Source organism: Motacilla alba, chromosome Z (assembly GCF_015832195.1).
Source record: "Motacilla alba alba isolate MOTALB_02 chromosome Z, Motacilla_alba_V1.0_pri, whole genome shotgun sequence".
Lineage (NCBI taxonomy): Eukaryota > Metazoa > Chordata > Aves > Passeriformes > Motacillidae > Motacilla > Motacilla alba.
In genome coordinates, this window is record NC_052046.1 from 32,845,952 (window position 1) to 32,867,056 (window position 21,105).

The 21,105-nt window shown below is 38.5% G+C and overlaps 1 protein-coding gene across 1 annotated transcript; it reads left to right on the top strand.

Moving 5' to 3' along the window:
- Positions 1-422: 422 nt before the first annotated feature.
- LOC119695859 (zinc finger protein 474-like) lies at positions 423-20,638 on the top strand. Its single transcript, XM_038125046.1, is given in 6 exon segments — positions 423-550; positions 9,630-9,892; positions 9,895-9,995; positions 9,997-10,503; positions 17,121-17,301; positions 20,487-20,638. Coding segments are annotated over 5 exon segments (990 nt in total). The 5' UTR covers positions 423-550; positions 9,630-9,843.
- The last annotated feature ends 467 nt before the right edge of the window (positions 20,639-21,105 follow it).

The following is a 21,105-nucleotide window of genomic DNA, read 5'->3' on the forward strand; positions in this document are numbered from 1 at the left end:
GGCCGAAAAGTATGAAATTTTGAATGAGAAAAGTGCCTACGTGGGAAATGGATTTAGGACTCCTCATGCTTATCCTTCTCTGCTGCACAATGATACCATTTGTCCCTTCTCGCCCAGACAAGAGGGGAAAGGGATTGAGAGAGGGGTCCCTGTGCAAGGATGCAGAGCCTGAGCGGTGTCACTCCCCACGGAACATTGCCCGGTGCTCAGCTGCTCGGGCGCTCCCCTCAGCAGCACCCCCCGCCATGAACAGACACCTTCCGCCCCTCACCCGAGGGGCTCAAGCGCCCGGCGGGCCGGGGGCGGAGCTGTCTGTGCGGTGACTGACATCCGCGGTCGCCAATCGGCGGCCGCGCCGGCGGCAGGGGTTTGCATGCGGTGCGGCGTTGCCGCGGTAACGGCGGCGCGCGCGGTGCGGCGGCAGGGCGGGCGGTGCGGCCTGGCCGCGCGCGCGTGAGCGCCTTCCCGCCTGCCCTGCTTCCATCCCCGCGGGGCAGCAGCACAGACACCCTGCCCTAGGGACCATGAGGGAATTTTGATCCTAGCGGAGGTAATAGATGTTTAGGAGGACATGAAAAATTAGGTGCCATCCACGGTCCCGGGAGCCTTCGATCTGAATAAGCCTGTGAACTCTTTTTTTTTCGGGCAGGGCGGTGGGAGATCGGTTGGGTGAGGAGGAACCATGCTTTTCCTTCTCTCCCGAAGTCCAGGCCACTCTTCTGCCTGGCCAACAGGCACGGGGTCCTCTGAACTCACAACCCAGTTTTGCTGGTTTTCATCTGATTTCCCTGTGAAGATGGTACTGACAGGACGCCTGGCCTGAGCCTCAGTCAGCCAGGATTTAAATAATCCAGTCCCATGTCCTTTCCTCATCCAACTAAAACAGTGCTTTCCCTGAGTACCAGATGGTCAGATTCCTGCAGAGGTCAGGGGCCCAGCTGTAAGTAAGCAGAAAGGTCAATCAACAAAGATTTGTGTGACTTTGTACCCTTAGACCAGCTAGCTGGTAATACATTCACGTGTATTGGTACTTACTGTGAGGATAATGAATTTGTTCTCTGGAATTTTTTTTCTGCAGAGGTTTGCCTGGCCTGGATAAAGTGGTGCGTGAACATTTACCAGGTCAGATCTTCTGACTTTTTGGTTCCCCACTCTTCATTTATATGGTGTGTGTTTTAAGGGGCAGGACACTACAATTGCAGTACTCATGGCCAGCAATGTGGACTTTGAAAGGCAGAAATGTTACTCTGTAAAAGGCAGCCCTACCTGGCACATAATTCCTAATTGCCCTATATAACAAATTATCTCAGTTCTGTTCCTGGAAAATATGTGGTACATAACAATAATGAAAAGGTTTACTAGAAAACCATTTTGTTTTGCTTTGTTTTGTTTTGTTTGGAAAGCACAACAGAAACAGAAAACTTTGCTCTCCAAGTGGTTTATCTTAAAGCTTATTGCAAAAATTATTCCTAAGGTGCTATAACTGAACTGATCACTCAAGTTACAAACTTATACCATTTCCTTCATTACAAATTCATATAGTCTTCTAAAATTTACTTTTCCATCTACTTAACTCTGCAGGACATTGATCTCTAATAGAATGCACTGGCTTATAAACACGTGAAATTATGGCTACACAGTAGAGAGCTCAGTCATATCTCTTTTTAAGCCACATTATCTGGGGATATTTCAGGCTTGTATTCCGTAGGTATTTTTGTTGGCACATGGAATTTAATCCTGTTCACTAAAGAATTATAAGACAAAAAACAGGATAGTATGGATCAATGCTTGAAATACAAAGTGAGAAAAAGATGCTCATTAAACATGACAAGTTACATAATCATCATGACCCAGGGGTACCAGGTAAAACTTGATGACCTTTATCCATCATGTCCTCTCACACCAGTTGTAAATCACTGTTGATTTAATCTGGAGGAGAAAAACCGTGATGTAGAAAATGTAGAAAAATGATGCTTTTAAGACTTTTTATAAGCAAGATGCTTCAGAATGAGTGTTACAGTGCTGTTAAAGCTCTTGATGGACATGATGAATGTTTTGACAGCCCTCCTCACACACTGTCTTCCATAACAGATTTAGTAGGCAGCCCTTTCTTTTTTGTGTCACTACATTATGAGCATTCTGCAAAGAATTAGGATGTGCTGCATTATTCATGTGACAATGAGTGTTTAATAATGTCTTGTTAGGTTTTCCAGAGTTTTTCTTTTCTAGACATTTTCCACTTAAGATAATTTCATATGCTGCTTTAGATTCCCTTAGCTTCTCTTCTGCTATTGTGGCTCTCTGCTCATTTAGTTTTCATATTCTAGTAGCTGGCCTGTCTTGCTGAGTTTAGTATTTTTCATTGTCTATCTGAGTATCCTGTTCATAACAAAAGTACCAAAAACCTTAGTCATGGAATCATTCATCAGCAGAAACACTTTTTTTCCTATTCAGAAAAATCAGTCTATTAAGATTGATTTACACTGTCAAAGAAAAGAACATTTACCACTAGATTAGATTACTTTATCCTGTATAATGTAACCGTATTACTGCAGATTATTGGGAAAAGTGTCTTTCCATCACTGCCTCACTTTACACTTCCAGGGAGAGGCTCTCAACACACGTGCAGTGTCATCCTTCTTTTGATTTCCACTGATTTGTGTCAGTTTGTACAAGCTGACATTCTTGGCTTCTATTCTTTTTGTTTCAGACTCGTAACTGAATATGTGTTTACCCATCCACCATTTTTTTCTCCCTAAGGATGACCCTACTATTTTGAAATAATTGCATAGTCATCATCCAGATCCCTGAGGAAAAAAACTCCTGATTCTGTGCATATGAGTTCCAGAAATGGAAATACCAAACAAAGATAATTGAGCTAGAAAGTAGAGGTAGCTCACTTTGAGCTGTGTAAGCATATTTCAGTGTCCACTTTCTCTCGTACTTCTGTGCTGTGGGCAGGGTTAACATACCCTAACATCTATTCATTGTTTGATGCAGATCTCTTATCTAGGATTTGCAGGGTAAATATCACAGATGTATGTTAGTAACTGGAGATGATTCAGAATGTGATATATAAGTATCTGCATTGTCACCCACACTGGGAATATATCTGCTGATTTTTGAACAAGAATAAGGCAGTAATATTATTTCTTTACAATATGACATGAGTGTATTAAATAATGGTGAGTAAAACAAAGGTAATCTTTACCCTCATGAGTTGTAATGTAAAATACAACTAAGTAAAATACAAAAACCAAGAACACTGTAGAGCCTAAAGGATATCTGAGATGTGAGAGAATGGTGTTACTGAATTATGAATTTTAAAAAAATTTTGAATGTTAAAAGTCTGAAAAGTTACTTTTTCACTAAAAAAAATTCATTTTTTTTCCCATGTATTTTAACTAGTAGCAGTCAGAATTTCTTCACATAGTTTTAGGATCTCATTCAAATCAAAGGAATTATTTCTTAGATCTGTCAGAGGACATAATAACATGAAAGAACTACTGGGTCTCTAGAAGCAGTCTCTAGCTTTCTCTGGTAACAGTCACAAACTTACATAGAACTAATTAAGTAAAGTAGAACTAATTACTGCATAATTGTATATAGGGTCTTCTTAAATGCCAGGTATACACTGGCTGTTGTTGATGCCAGGGACTTTTTGATTGACCCATGAAGTTTCAGATAGAAAGATAATCAAATCCAAAGAAGGACCTGATCATTTCATTGATCAGAGGAAAAGTGTGAAAAGCATTGACTAGGTTGATTGTCTCATTACAAAGAACACCTTTAATAGTTCTGTATAAGAGCTGTGTAGAAACCTCTGGGATATGTATTTTCCTTATCTTATACTGTAATGGGCCTTTGCACACACAAGCAGACACAGGCTCAGAGACACCCATGATTTCTCTGTGTGTAAGTCCTACAGCATACATCTTTGAGGAAACTTCCAGTTTTTTCTAACCAAGACTTTAAACAGTGGGAAAAATGTTCACTAGAAGATTTCCAGACAGTTTTAGCCTGTTTGCAAATATCAGAACACAATGGTTTTTTAACTTGGCCTGTTTGGTTTTGAGTATTCTTGTTCTTCTCCTGTCTGGCTGCCTCCACTTTAAACAAAGGCATAACCACCACCATCTGGGCTGCAGATCGCATGGGAGAAAAGGTGTATGTCCACCTGATCCTCTGCGAGAACAAGCTGCACACTTGGATGTTTCTGAGTGTGCATTGCTCCTGAGACATTTAAGCCAGGCTACTGTGATATTAGGTGCTACAAAGTCTTGAAGCTGACGGAAGTGAGGTATATGCCAATATTTGTATGTTTGGAGCTTGCAGGTGGTTTCTTGAGAGAGGAGGATGTATAAAGACATGGATCATGCTCAGCTGGGAAAAGATGAAGCATATTGACATAGTAAACTTTGGATTTTCTACATCTCAGTGGTATTTATTTCCATAAAATAATAGATTATTCTCTTCACATGACTGAAGGAAATTATTAGTCTCTAGGACTAACCAAAGGAGATTCCTTCAGCCAGAAACTGTGGAGAGAATGTAGTGCTGAACTGGAAAAATGTGAGGTTTTTAATATGTGGTTAATTTGCTAAAAATATTGTTGGAAACATAAAAATGTTTTTTCCTTTTATCTTGCAGTGAAAAACAGATCCAACAGTAAGATATTACAAATTGTCCAATATTTTTGTCCAGCTTATGTTTGAGTACTTTGTCTTAACGGATTTCTAAAATGATTTATAATTGAGCAATATAAAACATTAACACAAGAAAAAATAAAGCTTGAGATGCGGGTTTAATTTCGTTTGCTTTCCCTTAAAGAATAATGGGAAGCCTGATAGAAAACATTTTATTTGGAAAGAGCCTGAAGCAATGCTTTCTGGCACTCAACAGAGGGTGTCAGTTTGGTCCTGCCTGACACCTCTTTTATATGTAAATATAAAGAGAACCCATGAAAGTAGAGTAAAAAGACTTACTTTTATATTGACTGTAAAGTTAGGGATCAGCCTTAGAAAATCCTGTGACTGGACTGATTCAGTATTGGGGTGCTAGAAAATCTAAATTTATATTTCTTATTTTTCAGACTTGCTGTGTTATGCTTGGCAGATCACTTATTTCATCTCTCTGTATCTTATATCCTCTTATACTGAGTTCTGTTCTTTGTCTGTTTACAGAGTCCTGCCCAAACTGAAAAACAGGGATCTCTGGGTGCCCTTGTACAAGAAGCTTTTGCTCATTGCTTCTCATTTAAAGCTATTTGAGACATTTCCAATTTATATAACAGTAAATTTAGGTATTACAAGTAAAATCTTTTCTTTTAGGATGCTTGTGAATTTATTCCAATGTACATAAATCCCCCTTATTAAATGACCCACATAACAACATGGTGTCACAAACAGAAAGCTCATGGCTCCAAGCACTGCGTGGTGGACAGGCAGAATAAGTATACAACATTAAGTGTGGTATTGAAGAAAGGGAAAACTCAGAGTGAAGTGGTGTTTTACATAAACAAGGGTACAAACAACCAGGAGTTCTTGAATCCAAGATAATGGATGAAGCAGTTCCTTTCTGCAAGCTAAAATTAGTCTATTCTTTTTTTTCACACTGACAATCTGTCTGTAGCTGAGCCTCTGCCCGGCTTTTGTGTTTGCCACCATTTTGGACCCATATGTTTTCTTCTTCATTTATGTGTCTGTGAAGCCTTTCATCCTCTCCCTCAAGCAGATCATAACTCTGTTATGGGAGTCCTGATTTTTGTAAGCATTCTACAATTATAGATGACCTCTCCAAAGAGCCTTGTGGATTTAAGCCACTGTCACCTGAAGCAAGTACTCCCTATACATCCTTCTCAAGCCTTTATCAAGCACTTAAAAAAAATAGCAAAGTAGTTGGTTTCCACTGCTTACTTTGCTTGTTTATGGTCTTCCTGGAAATTGTCTCTGCTTTTAGATGGAGTCAAACATGTCTTAAGAGGTTCTTGGGGTATTTTTGACATGTAAGCTTGAAAGCTCTGTGTTTATTTGGTGCAAGGATTTATCTTTCTGTGCTAGCAGTTTAGAACAGTGACACTAAACCAGCCATATAGGTTAAATAGTTTACAGTCTGATAGAGCTACACATGGAAAGGCTGTGGTACCAGTCAGCATCCATAAACTGTACAAAAACAGATTCCCCAAATTCTTACAGCTGTTCCTGTATTTTGTCCGTTGAATAAGCATGGTTATGTCCTGGTAGTAGGAAGCTTCATGCCATGTGTTCTTCCATAAGGTAAACTGTGTTTTTGTTATAGCTGGGAGGTCTCTGTGTGAAATTCTAGCTAAGTCAAAAGCAATAGTGTTGCGGATTCATTGGAAACAGCCAGTTTAATCCCGCAGCTAACACAAGTATGTTTTTTTCAATTCAGTCAAGGAATCCAGGCTTATAAAATGACTTTATAATGGTTTTTGAGGAATTGTTTACATGAGAAAATCAAGAGAGATGAGAAACAGAGAGGGTCACTCTTCAGAAATGGGCTGCATACAGGAAATAGGAAACGTATGTGTCAACTTTGCTTCCAAGTTCCAACACTGACATGAAACAAGACATAATGAAGGCCGTTTCAGGGAAAAAGTTTCCACTTCTATAGGTTGAATCACACAGGGCAGTGAAGAGAAGGCAGCATAAGTGAAGCATTGTTAATAATGCTGTTGTTGCAATTTTTGGTGTGGTTAATAATGCTATGGTTGCTGTTGTTGCAATAATGTTATTGTTGCAATTGATTAGGTGAAGTTTAAAAACTGTTCCCACTTCAGGACAAGGAAATAATAGATGTATTGAGCTGTTTGTGCTCTTGTCATTCTGTTCTATTTTGGTTTGACTGAAGCTCTTATCCTGATTCTAAACTAGCCATAGTATTTAATTTGCTTTTAATTACATTGAATTTCTCTGCTAGTTGACAGTGACCTGTCATTGCAATTCATGAAATTGTTTTTAAGTGTTGTCCTCATTGGAATTGCAGAGGAGAGAAATGTTTTCCCATAGCTATACGCAATGATCAACTGTACCTTCCTGCTTTATTAAAACATATTGCAATGTTTTAAAAAGAAAAACATAAGAAAGTTTTATGTTTTGAATTGTTAAATCCCAGTCCTGATTTAGTTCCACATCTTTACCACTGAGCTTGAGAGAAGATTTGAACTCTCATATGCCTTTTCATTTCACACTGAATTTATAGGAAGTTTCCAAATAATAACAGTGAACTTGGCAGGAATAAATGTAGACCAAATGGTGTAATCCCCACAAGGAAGCATAATTCTCTTATGAAGTATTTACAATAGCAAGCTTGGAAATCCAACAATAGGTTATATTGTTAATAGATTGTTTATAGCATCTTTTATTGACTGATTCATTCCTAATGGCAACAGATTTAGTCACCTAACATTCTTCATATGGCAGGCAAGTCAGTGTTCACTGTTGTTTAAGAATCCTCTCAGGTACGAGAAAGTTTCTTTTTGACATAAATCAATGAATAGGACATAAATAGGACCTTGCAAAGTTCAGAAGTTCCCTGAAATGTTACTGAACTTTCTGATGCTCCCTTCCTGTGACCTGCCAATAACCCTTATCTCCCCTGCCTTCATGACCCTTTAATGTTTCCCTGGCTCTCCATTCCCTTCATCCTCCTAAAGAGCTTGGCTGTTTCCCAACTTGGATTCATCCAACAGGCCACCCTCCTTGGAAACTCTCCCAGTCTTTCAAACGGTCTTGCAGTACAGTAGCCTAAATACTAGTTTGCGCATTTAAATTTCACATACTGCTGGACCTGTTGGTTTGATATCTGAACTAAAAATTCCAGTGCTATAGTTTTGTGTAACCATCAACGTATATTATGTGCATCTGATACGCCTGATAGCTTCAGACATGGGAGAATACTACAGCCACGCACTTTATCCTGTTTTTCAGCTGACTGCAGTTATCTAATGCAGTTTTGGATGAGGTGTTAACTTAGAATGTGCCAAGTATAATAGTCCTCAAAAATTTTATTTTTAACAGCTAGCTACAACATACTTGCTCTCAGGTTTGTTCCAGCACAAATCACAGACTGGCTCCGATGGTCTTCACATTTTCCAGTTTGCCTACAAATACCTACAAGCTTCACAGGAGTTTTCTGTAAAATAAGAAAGTATCTCACATGTCCCAGAAATATGCAGCTTTGTGAGTATTTAAGCAAGCAGTGTCAGTGCAGTGATCTGAACATCTCTGTGTGCTTGGCAAAAGGATGACTACTCACATGAACATGGTGACAACTTATTTTTTCACTGTTGCCCCTAGAATTCCTTGTTATGTTACTTAAGATACCCCCTGGAATATTTGTAAGAGACTAGAATGAGCTCAATTGCTTCTTTGTGACACAGACAAAGTTTAAGTTAGTCATATCAAAAGTAATGACAAAACTATTGCAGTTTGGTATAGTAAAAGTCAGCCCGTGGGTTTAAAGGTGGGACAGATGAGGGTGAAAGGGCTGTTGAGTAGGAGCAAAATCTTGAATGGTAATATGGCAAAAAAGTGATGAAAACATCCAGGTTGGATGGTTGCAGCAGAGGAAGTGAACCAAGACACCAAGACAGCCAGTGTGGATATGTTTGTGTGTTATGAGTCCCCCACAAGTTTGGAAGGATTGAGATAAAGTCTGGAATATTCAGTAAGGGCAAGATTACTTTAGCCAGATATTTCTTCTATTACAGGTAAAGTAGACTGTCCTTGGCAGTTACCTATGTATGTGGCTGTTTGGTTTTTTTTATTTTTCCATGTAATTAAAACAGTAGCCTCTGCCGTACATGTGTACGGTCTGAATTATGTTTTCCAATCCTTGGAGGACCAGCCCAAAATACTGTAAGAAATGAGCATTTAAAGGATAAAGCACAAATTTATTTGTTTACAGGGGTAGACTGGACATTGAAAAACTGAAATGTAGCTGGAGACTAAACAAATGTAGTGCCCTTTCTCTCTCATCCAGCACATACTTCAGCCCTCAAAGCACCTCAGTAAGCCTTATTAAGAAACCTGCTCCATTTCATTAATAACACTCTTGTACTGAGAGAATCAAGACTGGTCAGAAAAGTTTGAGACACCACAAGTGCTGAATTAAGAGGCCTAATAATCTCCTTCAACCTATAGATTGACTGGGAACACTTACCTTTCTTACTGTCCCTTTGTAGATTGGACATTGACATCTCTCAACTGAGGGACTTTTTCTTATGTCTCTGGAGACAGGGAAATGATGTTTAAGTATCAACTTTGAAGGCTTATAAATTGAAGACTGCCACAAATACCAGTTCTGTCAGTAACTGAAAATAAAGCATATTGGTTATACACCAAACCTCTTGCATGTCATCAGTTTCAGTTTGTGCAAACCCATCTTATTTCATGTCCTTCATGATTTTACAATCCTCTGGGACCAGAATTTCAGATTTACATTGTTCAGCTGACCACTGTGGATAAGAATATATTTGATGTTATTTATCTGCTATTTAAAAATAAAATAGATTAGTAAGGTTAATTGTGCCTTGTGATAAACCAGTGGTTGGTAACCTTAACTAGAGAGAACACATTTATTAATTTATACTAATTTCATTTTTTCAGGGTCGTGTAAGAACAAAAGGAAAAAGGAAAACACAGAAAAACCCCCTTCTCTACTGAAGCAGCCATAAGGTTCAGTGTTCCAGCTTTGAAGTCCCTAATATATTTTGGCTCATGAAAATGGATTAAGAAGATGTAGAATCATTCTGAATAACAGACTTTCCTAAGCTCTTTATGTGTAGGAGAGAGAGAAGTTTCCTGAAATGTGATACTCTTCATGGAAACAAATGTCAAGAAAAACAATGTGAACAAAACTTGTAGTACTCTGAAGAAGCCCCTATTATTATCTCTAACACCTTGCCTTTAGAGCAAGTTTCACAGTCCTATATGCCAGATCTCCCCAGAATTTTTCCCAAAGTAGTACATCTAGGAAGCTGGATACCAGAAAAGGTGACCAGGCACTGCAATAATATCACAACAGTCAAATTCTTCAGACATGTCTCAAACACCCTTACCAAGAAGACCTCCCTTCAAGGTATGCTATATCTGTGGCAGAGAATTTGGGTCACAGTCTATTGCTATACATGAACCTAAGTGCCTAGAGAAGTGGCGTATTGAGAACAATCAGCTACCAAAGCACCTTAGAAGGCCAGAGCCGAGGAAACCGGAGGTCCTTACTGGTTCTGGTTCCTATACACTTACAGATGAAAATGAAGCAGCTTATTATAGTGCTCAAGCCCAGCTGGTGCCCTGTAGAAAATGTGGCCGAACCTTTTTTCCTGACCGTCTCCCTGTGCACGAAAGGTGTTGCAAAGGAGGGGGCACTACCGCTAGTAAATCTGGTAAAGCACCAAGATCTGGACCTGGCTCAGCAAGTGGTGATCCATCTAAGGTCCATCAAGGAACGAGCAGGGCTGCACCACCTGTGTCAGACCAGGTAAATTGCTAAGCATGTGCTATATGAAAGGGTGTGCATGTATCTTGGTGCTTGGTACTGCAGGGGAGATTGGCTTGCCATCAAATTTAAAATTACTTTTCTTCAGCAGGACCTTTTAGCTGCATGCAAAATTTTCTCTGCTAAATAGAGGATAAAGAAAAGAGAAATATGGGAAGGGAATAAGGGAAACTACTTATTCCTATTTATTTTGATTTTCCTTTTGAATGGAAGTAGTTGGCTTCTCTGTTGAGAGTTTAAGAGTTACACCCCCAAGAGGGACCATTGCTTGATTTAGTTCCCTGGGAGATTCTATTGAGCAGATTAGGCAAGGTTTGGATGTCATATGTTTTACGAGATGTTAGGTATTTTTCTTTAGTTAACATGAAATGCAATGTTTCATTGTCCTGCAAGCATCCAGCACTTCAAAACACGATTTTCATCTTTTACTGTTATTCTTAACCTTGGCATGCAGCATGAGTTTACTGAGGACTGCATGTTCAAAGGCAGCAGTTCTGGGTATAACAACAACAAAATAAATAAGACTGCAAATTTTTTTCCACTGAATTTGATTCAGGATCCAAGAATAAAGAAGCTGATTCACATTATCCAAAAGTTACACAGAGTTTTGGAAAATTGGATATGTTTTTCTGCATTTGTTTCTGCACAAGCTGTCTTTGGCCAGGAGTTTTGCAAGATCATTGTCTAAATTTAGGCCCAGTGTCCAAATTAAATGGCTTTTTTTTTTTTTTTTTAATGTGAGCTGGAATCCTGATTGCCTACATTACTTTCGAAAATGGGATTTAGGTCGCTCAGTCGCCGAAGGAATGCAATGCTATGCAGAGCATTTCTTGAGATGCTTTAGAAGGCAAAGTGTGTAACACGTTAGTTTACCAGCTGCTGAGTAAAATTAAGATAATAGCATTACCCTAGCTCACATGAGACAAAAGACTTCATGAGACCCTTTTTTATTATGCTATATGAGGCCACTAATTGATATATTTTGGCAAATGTATTTATTATGCTATATGATACTACTGATTGATGTATTTTGGAAAATTGATATATATTTGGCAAATTTGATTTTACCAGCATATTTTATATTATCCACAAGCAGTTCAAAGTGCTGCACAGCTACATTTATAGTTGTAGGAAAAGTGATGCTGTTTATGTGATGCACATAGTGCTCTTTCCCAAAGAGCTGTCACTGCTCTAAAGGTGATTGTTCAATGAAAGGCATGGGTGTGAAGCAGAGAGTTTAATCTATCACACATAATTGTGTAGATTATAAAAGAGAGAGTGAGGAAATTTTCTATAATTATGATCCATATAGAGTGTGGCTTGGCACTGTGACTGACAGTGACTGTAAAAAATGTTACCCTCTTGCACAACCTATCTGCTCCCTTTGTGGATTCACTCACATCTGCTGACTTGTTGAACAACAACATTATTTCCACTTTTTAATTCTGTGAGCTCCGCAGAGCCAAAATGAAAGCTGTTCAAATCTGTTCTTCCTTCTGTGTGAACAACAGGTTTGCTCATTTACTTCCAAGCAGTTACTGTTCATCAGTTGCAGCAGAACGAATGAGGCTGTGCAGCTTGCAGCTTCTAATTGTCTTTGATGGACTTTATTATTAACAATGACTTTCAGGAAGAGATGATGGATTTTACGTCTCTGAGGTCTATTCTTTAGTACAGAATTATGCATTAAAGGCTGAGATGGGATGGGAAGATTGAAAGAAATATCCTGTGATCCAAGGGGTTCTTCAGGACTTGCACACAGCTTATAAGAAGCTGTCAAAGGAAGCCACTTTCCTGTAGATTTAATTTTTTTGTGAGAGAATCTTCATTTCCGGTTGAACATTTTGAAAGGTCCACACATTGAAGGGTGTGGAAAAGCATTAAGCTTATGGAATAACTGCAGATTAATTATGAACAGGGACAAGGTCTGTGTCTCCACTAAAGTCTTCCTCTTTTTCCAGCATATGGTTTTCATTTTGCTCACCTTACCAGCTACTCAGCTGCTTATTAATACTGTTAAAAAATAGTGCTTTATTAGTGGTGGATTGAAATGGCTACTGTTCTGGTCCTGGTTGGAAAGCATTTGGGGCAGTCCCTGTCTCATCTATTTACTCACTGTGACAGTGAATTATTTAAATACTTGCTTAAAGTCCTGATTCAGCAGAACGTCAGAGGAAAGCAATAACTGAAAAAAAAACACCCAGCCCGTATGTATTTAAGAGAATTAGAGCCACATAAATAAATTTATGCAATGAAAGATGCCCTAAATGAAAAACTTGGATTTTCCTCACTTTCAAAATTAAGTTCTGACTGATTTAGTGGTATACCATGTAAAGTGCATTTTAACTTTACAACTACAAGCACTTCTCCCTGTATGCCTCTGCCTGGATGCCCTGGAGTTCTCTCCCCTTCAGCAAGTGTGGCATCAACTGGGCCAGTATAATTACTGACAAACTCTTTCTCAGTTCTGCATTAAATGTCTTTAGAGGTGGAAACTGAACAGCCTCTGTAAGCTATCTCTTCCAGTACCTGTCCTCACTCTTAGAATCAATGAACAGATCTGAGTTAATCATGTCTGGCTGTGTAGAGTAATACCCTATGCTTAGAGACTCTCAAGGGTCACATCAGCTCAGGAATTCTGCTTTGGATTCTGCTGTGATAACCCAAACAATGGAAGTGGTGTCTGCAGCTACTGAAACTCAGACTTGCACTAAAACAGAGTCTGTGTTCTATTGTTTCATAGACAAAAATATGTGATATGTGTAAGTGAGCACCAATAACTTGCTGTGCGTATATGAGTTATGGGGTTTTTGACAATAGATAATGCTGATCTTAAAAGCCTATTAGATGGTGCTGCCATCTGCTGTTTTCTTCTTATCTGGTTAGCTACCTAAAAAGATTTCACTGATCTTCCTTTGCTGAATTGTAATGCATTTTAACACAGTGTAAGTCTTGAAAATCTGTGTAGCAAGAGCTTTGATGTTGTATTTTGCTCTAGCATAAAGCCATGTAGCATCTTGGTAAAGGAAAGACTTCTTCAGGTGCAGTATAATTCTAATGAAGGTGGAAAGTCAATGATGAGCTTTTTTTTGCCTCATTGCAGTGGTTTTGAATACTTTCCTAGGAGAATACTCACAAATAAATTTGCAAATATAGAAAGTTAGATGAGAATGGACAGCAAATGGATGGTTTGAATGAAACTTACAGAGTATTATCATTGGGAATGACTGAGTGTCCTTCCTTTGCTTGTACGTGGATGCACTATTCATTGTACTGATGTACTCAATTTAAAAAGAAAGCACATCAGAGCAAAATGGGATATTGCATGCTTTCAGTGGAGTAATATTTTTAATGTATGCATAATCTTGCAGAATTACCTTGCTGTTCAAGGCATATGATCCTAACATGAGTGCTGTTGTAGGCTGTGAAGAGCAGCTTTGGATAGTCAAGAGAACCATACTATACCTTGTCTGCCATCCTTATGCAAAATGCTTTTTACTTGGCTGAGAGGAATGTGTGGAAAGGGTTGCTTTCATAAATAGAATGCTGCTGCTAAGTGCTTGCACCATTCTTTTCCTGAGCCTCTAATCCATGGGCAATTCAAGTCTATGACAAGAGCTCCATCCTAGACTAGAGCAGGATGCCCCCCCTCTTCCCATCAAAATAAATGGATAATTAAACAAATAAGAAGGGAAGAGGTGTGTGCAGTCCTGGATGATAAATATTTATGTAGGGAAGTTTGGGGTTCAGTCTTATTGTGTGTACTTAAGAAGAAATAAAAAGCTTTGTGAAGTATGGAAGGATTTGACCTCATGTAACACCATAACAGCAGCCTGGGGCTAACCTTAAGTAATGTCAGGTCTATTGAAAATACATAGTTGCATAGCCATCTGAACTAAATAACTTCATTCATAGTCACGCAGACATACTTAGCAGTCTTGCAGTAAAAAAAAAATACTGAGACACCAGAGGAAAGCCTAACTACACTGTTAGGTATTTGTAGGTATTTTTATAATAACACATACCCTCAGGAACAGACCTTCCCTACAACCCTTTTTGAAAGTTAAAAACAAAGCAGTGAACAGACAGCCTAGCCACTGGCCTGTGAGTAGTTTGGGTTGGAAAATTGTGGTGTTTCCAGAAATAGTTTAGTTTCAAACTGCAGGCCTCCAGATGTTACATTTGGGATAGACACACTGAAAACAAAAAGAAATGAAGGGTAAATATCATCAGCTGTAGAAGTTCCAAGTAAAGCTTATCATATCTTGGATTCCACAGTTAAAAAAAGAAAAATCAGTTACTACCAATTGTTAGGCTAATCTCTTTCAGGTTTTAAACATGTGTGCAGAGAAAAAATTTTGTGTATAATTATATGTATGGTGATAGGTCAATCTCTGTATTTTTCTGGAATAAAAATAATTCTATCCTAAGAGTCATCTGATTTCTTTTAATTAATTCTGCTTTCACCTGTTGTTTCTTACCATTTTTAATTGTGGAAATTGCAAAAGACAGACATTTCTACTTGAAAAGATTTCTGCATTTGCACTAGGATTTTTTTTCTTATTCTGTTACCATATGAAGAGTCCCTACAATCTGAATATAAGTCAAATTGCTCTTTCCTAGTTTTTGGCCGATAAGTAACCATTTAAATGAATGGCAAGAACCCAGCTAATGAGAACTTGTGGGGAAAGTGTGTTCCCAGTGATTTTACACCTAGCATTTTTTAAGAAACCATTCCTAAAATGGTATAACCATACTCACAGCAGGCATGCAGACTTAAAAGAGTTCTCTGAGCTCAAGAGTTTAGATTGTAGTATCCTTATCTAAAACTCTCCAGAGCCTACAAATAAACGCATAGTGTCTTCAGAAGACTATGTATTTGGACCCAGAGTCTTACTTTAAAATCAGAAAAGTTCTAGCTCACAACTTGAAGTAAAGAAGTAAGTGAAATTTGATAATGAAAAGTTATAAGATGTTTTTAAAATAGCTGTTGCTGTATTCATCTAAAAATAGGAGAAGGCTGTATTTTCATATATATTAGAAAATATGCTTATATAAAATACTGTGTTATCAAAGATTGCAAGGAAATTCCATTTGTAAGTCAAGAGGATGAAAATGTCCTTGGAGAGCCCGTCTTTGGATGTTATGTTTCAAGACACTGTGAGAACTTTCCAGATGAAATCCAACTTTTCCCAGAAAAAATACACTTTATAGAGTAGTATTTCTTTCATGTAAGTGAGATTACATGTGTGATACAGGAAGGAAATCTCATGCAAATTGTTCACTAATGACATTTTCAGACTGTAACATAAATACAAGAAGAGCTGCCCAGAATTTTGTGAACACATTGATGGGCTGACAGAAAGAGTCATAAATACGGGAACAGGTTATGCTTTGTCTTACACAGCAGCAGAGGAAAAAATGAAACCCCCACCACTCATGTTTGAGTGAGAAAGGTTTCCTGTATTTGGTCTGGCATGGCTGTCCGTCTAACTTGAGGAGGGCAGGGAATGGCTCATCTCTTACTGGTACTCTGCAGTCAGAAGTGTAGGAAGTGCTGGCAGTTGTGAGACCCATCTGTGTGCCTCAAAGTTCTTCTCTACAGCATGTTTTTGTCCTACTTCCTGAGCATGGCTGGTACTGACACCACGCCTAGCCCAAGACGCGCCTAAGGACACAGCTGAGTCCATAATCTGCAATACCACAGTAATTATACATTTTTCAGCCTTAGATTATGTATTTGTGAGGTTTGGGGTTGAGGAATCTTTTTCTTCTGTTGTTGAGCTGTTTTCCTCTGAGAACAAAAGCAGATCTTCAGTGTGGAAACAATGACTTGCTTAGAGTCCAGTTCTGCCCTTGCTGCAGTCACTGGCAAAGTTCACTCTAAGGCATTTGGGATAAACAAACAGCAGTTCCTATTTTGCCCCTCATCCTGAAATATCCTGGCTTGGTTTTAATCTTTGAAGGCCAAGAATTCCGCCAGATAACTGATCTGTGTTGAAAGTGAGGTAAAGAACCACAGTCATCTCTTGGGAGAGCTGCCCTCACTGTCCAGCTTAAGAGAGATACTAAGGCTGGACACAGCACTTTGAGTTGTGTTCTGGTAGAAGATGGAGTCTTTCTGTTATTGTACTAGACATCAAGAGTTCAGCTGAGGAAACTTTTGTTGCTGCTTTCCATTTTATGTCTGCTTGGTAAGTAAAAAATGGCTTCAAACCATTTACGGTAGATGCTGCATTGCAACCTGATGAAGCAGAGGTGTTGTTTCTGCATGTAAAGACTTAGCCTTCTCATGAACTTGAAGGTATGAAAATAAAAGAGATGAAACTTAACACAGCTAAGTATAGATTAGTCACACACATCAGTCAGCCCAGCATCTGTAGAAGAAACCTGCCTGTTCCAGGTGCCCACTTAATGAGGCAGTATCTCTTACAAGCCTCAGGACTGATTCCAAACAAAACCAGAGTGAAAAAAACTGTTACACAAATTTCACAGATAGCACCTTCCTTATCTAGATGATTGCTTTCATACAAAGTCATTCTGATTCAAAATCAATATTGAATACAATATTTCTTTTTCTTCACGGTTGTTATTTGCAGGCAAAAGTGATAAGACGGCCACCAACAGTGATTTGCTACATATGTGGCCGTGAGTATGGAACAAAATCTATTAGTATACATGAGCCCCAATGCCTGAAAAAATGGCACCAGGAGAATGACAACCTCCCCAAGCACTTGAAAAGGCCAGAACCCAAAAAACCAGAAGTCAGAACTGTGCAAGGTAAGCGACAGACCAAATTAAGAGAGATGAGCAAAAAAATATGAGGAATTTAAAAAAATATTTTAAAGCAATAGGTAAACAGTTTGCACGTACTTTGTTCTCCAGTTTACTGACAAGATCTTGTTTTAAGCTTAATAATAAAGTCTTGAAAGTAAAAGTAGTCATTATCCATGGAACATGGCTCCTGGGACATTCCCCTCTATGTGCCAATGTGTCCTGAATCAAAACACAAATAGATTAGCAACCTGCTTCACAGCTACACTACTACTTTTTGACTTATTTTAACACAGGCATGTCTTAAAACAAGCAAAAACATCCAAGAATAATGTGTAGACATGACACAGAATCATTAAAATAAAATACCTTCCAGGCAACATCGGTGTAGATACTTCAGCTAGATTCTTCTACAGTCAACAGCCCATATTGATCCCTTTTTATTTACAAGTCTGAGAAGCTTTCATTGTGAGACACTGTAATATAAACACAGTGGAGAAAAATATATATGTAGTACAAAGTAAACAACTAATTTTTGCCAATTTTATGTGTTTGTGCTGTGGGTTCTGTTTTCTACAATTCCACTTCTTCAAATGAACACAAATGATCCCCACCATCCCCAGAGATGGGCTGTCATATGTATCTGAGGGTCTCTATATTCACTCCAGGATCTAAAGTAATTCTTATCCATGCTTTGCCTGGAAGCTGTTCCCAGGACATCCCATTCCCACATAAAGTAATTTCACCTTTCTTGCTGGATGCTTTCCCCGGCCCTGCCAGCTGGTCTGAGCTACTTTGGGCCAAGTTTGGACCACTTCCTCACAGGCATTTAATTCACACACACTTTTTTTTGTATTCCCCACAATTTCCCTCAGCTTCCCATAATGTCTGGAAAAGTAGACAAAGTCTCCTACAACTCACTTGTGAAAGAGTCATACACTAGATCAGTTTACAGCCGTACAAAGAAATATGTCCTCAGAAGACATGCAGAAGAGAGCAGGATCACTGAGAACACTAACCAGATGTTCAAAATAATAATCAAAGTTGAAGTAATATAAAATCCGAACTTGGTTAACAGATGCCAAGTGGCATAGTTGAATCTGCAGTAAAATATGTGTTCAAAAGACATCTTCATTGTATTTGCCTTTTTAGATGTTAAGCACTTTTTAATTATTACACATTGTGTGGTAAAACAAATGGAGAAAATGAGAATTCCATGTGAAAGAGGGGGATGCAAAAAGGCAAATCAGGTTATTTTGAAATACACTATTCTTATTTTGAAGGAGTGAAAGCAGAAAGACAACCACTCTTTGAGAAAACAATCTAGCAGAAGGCTCCCAGATATGAATCAGAAAGTTGTCTCATTTACTCAATGAGTCATATTACAGGCGCCTCCAATCTCCTGTAAGGTGTTGTGTGCCCATGGTTCCTCTGGGGATACTGACCTGCTTCCAGCATCTGTCCCTAAATGCCTGCTGATGCAAGCCTGATCAGTTCTGTAGCTTGAGCTAAAATTGTTGTTCCCCCTGCTGCTGCCTCATATTCCTGGCCTTGAGAAAATAATCTCAGTGTTGTTCTTTTTCCATAAGACTTACTCTTGATCATGTGGTAAATGCTATAACTGACCTTTAGACCACATGCATGTACTGCATGTCTCACAGTTTCTCAGCTCAGGGGGGAGGGATTACCCCTGTTGTTGAATGAAACAGACAATGTTCAAAAAAAGCTCAGAAATATTAACTACTTACATAAAACTTTTTATAACTTACATAAATCTTTTTCTAAAAACTCAAGTGTCATGGGAAGACAACCACTGCCCTCATTACACAGTGTTTTGTTTGTGGAATGCCTAACACATGCCTGCAAGGAGAAAGTCATCTCTCTTTCTCCCTCTCCTTTTTTTTTTTTTTTTTTTTTTTTAATATTCCATAAACTTTCCAAAGTACAGAAAATACACATTCATTTCCTGCAAGCAAAGGGGATATTTGTCTCAGCCAAGAAAAGAAACACTACTTGGTTGCTCTTCTAACAAAAAGAACATTAGGAACAGGCATATTAAGAGATCTAAGGCTTATTGTGGTTATGTGAACCATTGGATATGAATCATATTAAAATTGTATGGGCCTTTAATGAAGAGCTCTATCATGTGCCAATGACAGAAACCATGGAATATTTTTAAATGCAAAAATCCTTTTCTTTCAAAAATTGTCTGCTGCTAACAGTTCAAAGAAAAAAAACAGATTTTAAATTTTTTTTCTATATTGTCATACCAAATAAGAAGGGTGAAGCAAATATGACTTCAATTTGAGCCATGTGGATTTTTTTCTGCATGCACTTCAAATGAAAATCCTTAAGATCTAAATCCAGGTATTAAGCAACCTGCCTGGCCTTTTTGCAAATCAGTTTGAAACAACACTGTGTGAAAATCCATTTCCAAAGGGAAGTCCATTGCAAGATGAAAGTAAACAAGTTTTTTTTTACCCAAATTAAATCTTGAAAACACATCTAAGTTTTCAGAATGCTCCTGAGTTTTCAGAGCAGTCATTCTTCCCGCAGTGGAAAATAACTGAGGGTAAGGCTGGATTAGTGTTTAGATGACAATAGATGCATCACTGCAATGACTTCACAGGAAGTTGTGGCTTTAAAGTACTGTAGTTTTTGTCTGTAAGGTTTTAGGCTTATCTAGGATTTCCTCCACTCTAGAGTATAACTAACATAGATTCTAACATGAAGGAAATTGGGCCCCTTTTCCAGAGCTGTACAAAGAGCATATTCTCAAGAATGATATGCTCCCACCCATAGCCATGGTCAGATAACACATGCTTGTTAAACAGAGCTTGAACCAAAGCCAAAAAGTGAATTTGGTGATAATAATAGGTATGCAAAGATGTTAATAATTAACTGAGAATGCAGATCATAACACACAGCATGATGTTTTCTCTGTACTCTCATACAATACAAAATTATTCAGTTTGAAGTTAATTTAATTCAACCCTTGGGACAAAAACCAGTCTTTTTTATATACTTTTTACTCTTTTGCTTCTTTCTTTTCTTTTTCATTTGCAAAAGCAATATGGTTTGGTTAAACTGAAAGGCTCAGTCAACAGGTATTTCCTGAAAATATTTTCCATAAAGAGTTGAATATGGGTCTCCAGAATGAAAGCTGATACTCTCTTTTTCTAATTTTCCAGCCAAAGGTTTCTATGATCTTGATGCTTTAAATGAGGCTGCCTGGACCAGCGCCCAAGCCCAGCTAGTTCCATGTGATATTTGTGGGCGTACTTTTCTTCCAGACAGACTGATCGTCCACCAGAGGTCCTGTAAACCGAAACCTGCAAAGTGAAGTGGATGTAACACACATGTATACAAATGCATGTCTGCTCACACATACACGAACAGACACACATTTATCCTAAGCTAAATCAAGTGTGTGTGTGTCTGTGTGAGTGTGTGTGTATGTGCACGAATACACACACATGCACCCATGCCTTTCAGACAAACCACAAGAGAAATAAAATTCATCTGGAGAGACACAGTCACCAAAACTTTATTGTGTAATGATATCATGTGCTCCAAAAGTCTCCAGGGCAAAAATCAGCAGTTGCTACTAAAGTGTAAAGTCAAATACAGAAAATTGCTTCATTGAAAACAAAATTTTGCTTCTCCTCTTTCAAAATCTCTCTGGTTGGTGTAAAGACCTTTAACCAAACTTGACTAACCAGAGAAACCAAGTAGGTCCTTTAAGTTTGTTCATTTTTGTTTGGGTTTTCCAGTTTTATGGGGTTTTTTGTTTGGAGCACTCCAGTGTTC